General features: G+C 42.3%; 1 protein-coding gene across 1 annotated transcript; it reads left to right on the forward strand.

Annotated features, from left to right (window-relative positions):
• Positions 1-641: 641 nt before the first annotated feature.
• Positions 642-3,821, forward strand: LOC120928339 (protein ANTAGONIST OF LIKE HETEROCHROMATIN PROTEIN 1-like). The gene is made up of 3 exons (XM_040339436.1): positions 642-1,098; positions 1,187-1,288; positions 2,942-3,821. Exons 1-3 carry the CDS (start codon positions 878-880, stop codon positions 3,819-3,821), a joined length of 1,203 nt encoding a protein of 400 aa, XP_040195370.1. The 5' UTR covers positions 642-877.
• Positions 3,822-4,757: the final 936 nt, after the last annotated feature.

The following is a 4,757-nucleotide window of genomic DNA, read 5'->3' on the forward strand; positions in this document are numbered from 1 at the left end:
ATATCTCCAGAAGTAGGATATACAGGGATTAACTGGGAGTCAGATAGGAAGAGTGGGGGGATTTTTTTATTAGGGCTGTGCAAATTAACTTTTAATTAATGTTTAATTTTTTTGATCGATCGAATTCTTTTTGATCTATTAAAATTCTTTTGATTGGTACTCACCTCTCCGCCGGCTTCTGGGCCTTCAGGGAGTTCCGTCGGAGATCCAGTAACGTCACGGACAGTGGCGGGGCTTGCCGTGTCCATCTGAATGGCTCCTTTGCTGTGCCTTCATATCTGCATGCCGGCGGGATATTACTATCTGCCACACGCAAGGGCTGTTGCACTTCCCTCTATCAACCTGGGATTCTACAACCATCCACTGGGAGTTGTGCTAGTTCCCTTCATGGGGCATCTAAATGCCGACGACTGATGTTAACCTCTCCTCATCTGGATTCAGCAGTGGTATCGTTGTACACATTTTTATTCCAGTATCATACTTAGCTACATGTTTTTATGACTGCTTTTGGTACCGTTTGGTATTACTCGCACCATTTTTACAGTTTATGTAGCTACATCGATTTTATCTCCAGTGCAATATTTATTTGGTTACCTATTTGAAGACTATGAGGCCGGAATCACACTAGTGCGTTGCGTTTTTGAGCTGCGTTCCCGTTGCGAATTTCTCTAGAGGGTGTTCTGCGGATCAACTGCGGTTTAGCTGCGGATCGGGTGCGATTTAGAAGAAATAATTATCTGAGCTGCGTTTTTGGTGAGGGCCAATCATTGTTAGCTGTGTGATGATGTAGGTAATAAAAGGGAGTGACCTTTCTTGGACTCTTCCTTTTTCACGAGCATTCAGTATAGTGTGGAATAGGATTTGGATTTCAGAAGAAATGTGTGCTGCCCTGCCCATGATCATGCCTACAGTTGTTGCTGCAACAGCAGCAATCTTGCTGGAAGTTGAAAGGAGGAGAAGGAGGAGTAGAAGAAGAAGATACTGGGTTCATCCTATCATTGCAAATAGGGATGAAAGAGGGCAGTTCATGATATTATATGAAGATCTCCGTGGGCATGAGGACAAGTTTTTTAATTATACACGCATGTCAATAACCAGGTGATTTTTTAGTTAATTTTGCTAAACATTTTATTTCTCCATTGTTCCATATTAAATTTTTAAAGAATTTTTTTTTTTTTTTTTGAAGTTTTGATGAATTGTTAGGACTAACGTACCATAGTTTGGAGCGCCAGAACACATGCTTCAGAGCAAGCATCCAGCCTGCACAAAGATTATTAATCACATTAAGGTACTTTTCCACACCTATGTGCATTTTCAAATTGATGTTGAAGCATGTATTCATTTTTGGTTTCAACTATCCAACATCTGTACTTAGAAATGAACAACCAGACATAAGATGCCCAAAAATATATTTATTTTTTACTTTTTTCCCAAAAATAAAGAAATAGACAACATATATTTGCTTGGACTAATATAAAAACTAAAAACTTTGCCTTCAAGTTTACCTCTGGATTAAACTTTGATTCAAAATATGCACACATGCTTGTTTACTGTGGGCATAACGTAAACTTTAGAGATGTTGATATGTTTTGGGAAATAATGGTGTGTCTGAGGAGTATTGACTTGCTGAGGTAGATTCATCAATCTCGGTGCTTGAAGCATGGCTAGACTCGCCATGGTGCTGTGGCACATGGTGCTGTGGTACATGGTGCTGTGGCACATGGTGCTGTGGCACATGGTGCTGTGGCACATGGTGCTGTGGACCATGGTGCTGAGGCCCATGTGTCTGAGGCCCATGTGTCTGAGGCCCATGGTGCTGTGGCCCATGTGTCTGAGGCCCATGTGTCTGAGGCCCATGTGTCTGAGGCCCATGGTGCTGTGGCCCATGTGTCTGAGGCCCATGTGTCTGAGGCCCATGGTGCTGTGGCCCATGTGTCTGAGGCCCATGTGTCTGAGGCCCATGGTGCTGTGGCACATACATCCCCTGCATTTGTGTTTGTGGCATAATTGAAGGGATTGTGGATGGGATGGGATATGGAGTTCGCCTCTGTTGTACCTCATATATTGAAGTTGGCTCCTGAAAGCTTGAAGTGTAGGATGGAGGAACATAGGGGTAAGGTTGGTTTCCTGGGTCTGGGTACTGGCCTGACATTGGTAAGTGTATGTGTGTTGTTTCTTTTGTTACATATGGCCTTTCCAATGTATGTTGCTCGCTTGGCACTGTAAATGACTGCAGAACGTGTTCTACTGTGGTTCGCATTTCTAAATATCTCTCAGGTAGAACTTTTTTGATCAATGGTACAAAATTAAGCGCCAGTATTGTAGCTGGACATAAGAAAGCATCCACCTTTCCAGCCATTTGTTGTAACATCTCTAGAAGACGCTCGCTTATGTCCATCTGCGATACTGGCGTTCGCTTACGTGCCACTTTGGCAGGCCGCGCAATGGTTGTCGGAGCTGAGGAGGGTCCAGGCATAGGCTCAGGCAATCCAGAGTCAGTCTCTGGGTTTGTGACCCATAGATCTGACCCAAGTGGCATTTCAGGTATTTCCTCATTTGGATCAATGCAAACTGCTGGCACGGATTGGGCCTCAGATTGGCTCTCTGGTTGATCCTCCAGGACATCCTGTTCGTCCCAACTTGCTTCGGTCCTGTTTTTATTAAAAAAGAGAAACATTACTAATGCTAAATATATAGTCACGATACATAGATGATGTAGAGGATAACTTACTCTCTCATCTCTATGAGTGGTTTCAAGAAGGCAAGGTCCTCTGCATACATATAGGGTACTCTAGCTGGTGCCCCCGAGCCACTCCTCACTTCTCTTAGATGTTTGTTGTATTTCTTGAAGGCATCACGCATGCTTCGCCAACGATTCTTGATGTATACCACTGTAAAAAAGAGAAGATAATAATTATTTAATATTTCTTATTTGTTGAAGGTACCTAGCTACAGGAAATTCATTTGGAAGTCTCCACTATGAGTTCAAGGTTGGAAAATCAACTATATCTGGCATTGTACATGAAACATGCCTTGTTTTATGGAATGTACTAAAACCATTGGTCTTCAAAAAGCCTACAAAAGAAGTTTGGTTGAAGATATCAGATGAATTCTGGGAGAGATGTAATTTTCCAAACTGTGTGGGAGCCATCGATGGCAAGCACATACGCATCCTGAGGCCATTTGATAGTGGGAGTCAGTTTTTTAATTATAAAAAATATTTTTCGTTTGTATTAATGGCAGTGGTAGATGCCAAATATAATTTCATTTATATTGATGTGGGTGCTTATGGTAGCAGCTCGGATTCTGGTGTATTTAATCATTCCACATTTGGGAGAATGATAAGGGCGAATAGTCTGGATTTACCTAACGATTCCTCCTTGCCCGGAACAAATGAGCCAGCCCTCCCATTTGTTTTTGTAGGGGACGAAGCGTTTGCCCTTGGTAAAAATCTGCTTCGACCATTCTCAAGTAGAGCGCTGAGCAATGATAAAAGAATATTTAATTATCGGCTCACTAGGGCACGTCGAGTAGTAGAGTGTGCATTTGGAATTCTTGCCAATAAATGGAGAATATTGCACACCGTCATCAATCTCAGTTTGGAGCATGCTGTCTCTGCTGTCAAAACTGCGTGTGCACTGCACAACTATGTGCGAGAACGTGATGGAATTGATTATGAGGATTCCATGATGCATAACATGGAGGCGGCACAGTGGAGTTTGACTAGGGGCACTAGCAGTGGGAAATTGATTCGAGATCAATTTCTTAATTACTTTCTATCGCCAGCTGGCGAGTTACCTTGGCAGATGCAGGCAATTTAAAACCAAAAAATGTGGTGTTGTCATTAAAATATATGGCCCTTTAAATATTAAAACATAAAATACTAAGCTAAAAATGTCACTATGTGTAATTTGAATGCAGCTTGAAAAAAAAAAATTAAAGTTATCTTTTGGCAGAATATTAAGGACTCCGAAGTGATTCTCTACCTGCAATTGGACAAAAACACCAAAAATTGGCTTGGTGACACTGTTATGTGTGTTCTGCTGGGTGTCATTGTACAGAGGATGATGTCTTTGTAAGACCACCATGGCCAATAACGTCATAATAGGATGACAAATACAGATAGTCACTCCCCCAAGGATCTGCAAACATACTTGGTAAAGTGAGTTTACATATTTTGGTGATAGACACACGCAGACTCATACAAACAATGACCAAGGGTGTGGGAATGAGTCACGTGCCACCAGCAACACGGGGACAGGGTGCATTAGGAACACCATGCCAAGATATAAAACATGTGGCATGGTATGGGTTAGCAGACTTTACATGCCCTCACAGAATGCATGCTTGGATAAAGGCCTGCTCTGGATTTGTGGGCGGTATGCACTGTAGTTATTGGGGTCTACTTAGAATTATAATTTAAGAAGTTAGGGAATGAAAAAATAAATCAAACTTACCTTTGTCAGCTTGAACTTGGGATGAGCACATGCTCCACTCTGGCAAAAGGCTTTTGGTAATTTCAACCCAGGTAGTTTTTTTCAAAACATTGTCCTTATATTTAGGATGCCGGGTGTCATAGATTTGTGGGTTCTCCCTGACAAGGCGGATAAGCTCCTCGGAATCCACACAGTCCTTCACCTTAGCAGTGACTTTTTTGCTCCGTTTTTTGGACATGGCTACTCACCTCAGCAGCATGAAACAGACAGAGGAGGAACTAGGAAAAGGGGGAGGTGGTGGAGGAGGAAAAAAAAACTTCC

This window comes from Rana temporaria, chromosome 2 (assembly GCF_905171775.1).
Source record: "Rana temporaria chromosome 2, aRanTem1.1, whole genome shotgun sequence".
Lineage (NCBI taxonomy): Eukaryota > Metazoa > Chordata > Amphibia > Anura > Ranidae > Rana > Rana temporaria.

What these genes read in the sequence shown, in the direction of transcription:
- LOC120928339 (XM_040339436.1), top strand. Translation starts at nt 878, where the DNA reads ATGTGTGCTGCCCTGCCCATGATCATGCCTACAGTTGTTGCTGCAACA. An exon ending in ACACGCATGTCAATAACCAG is followed by an intron (nt 1,099 to 1,186) that starts GTGATTTTTTAG and finishes TTTTTTTTGAAG; the next exon opens with TTTTGATGAATTGTTAGGAC. An exon ending in AGATTATTAATCACATTAAG is followed by an intron (nt 1,289 to 2,941) that starts GTACTTTTCCAC and finishes TATTTGTTGAAG; the next exon opens with GTACCTAGCTACAGGAAATT.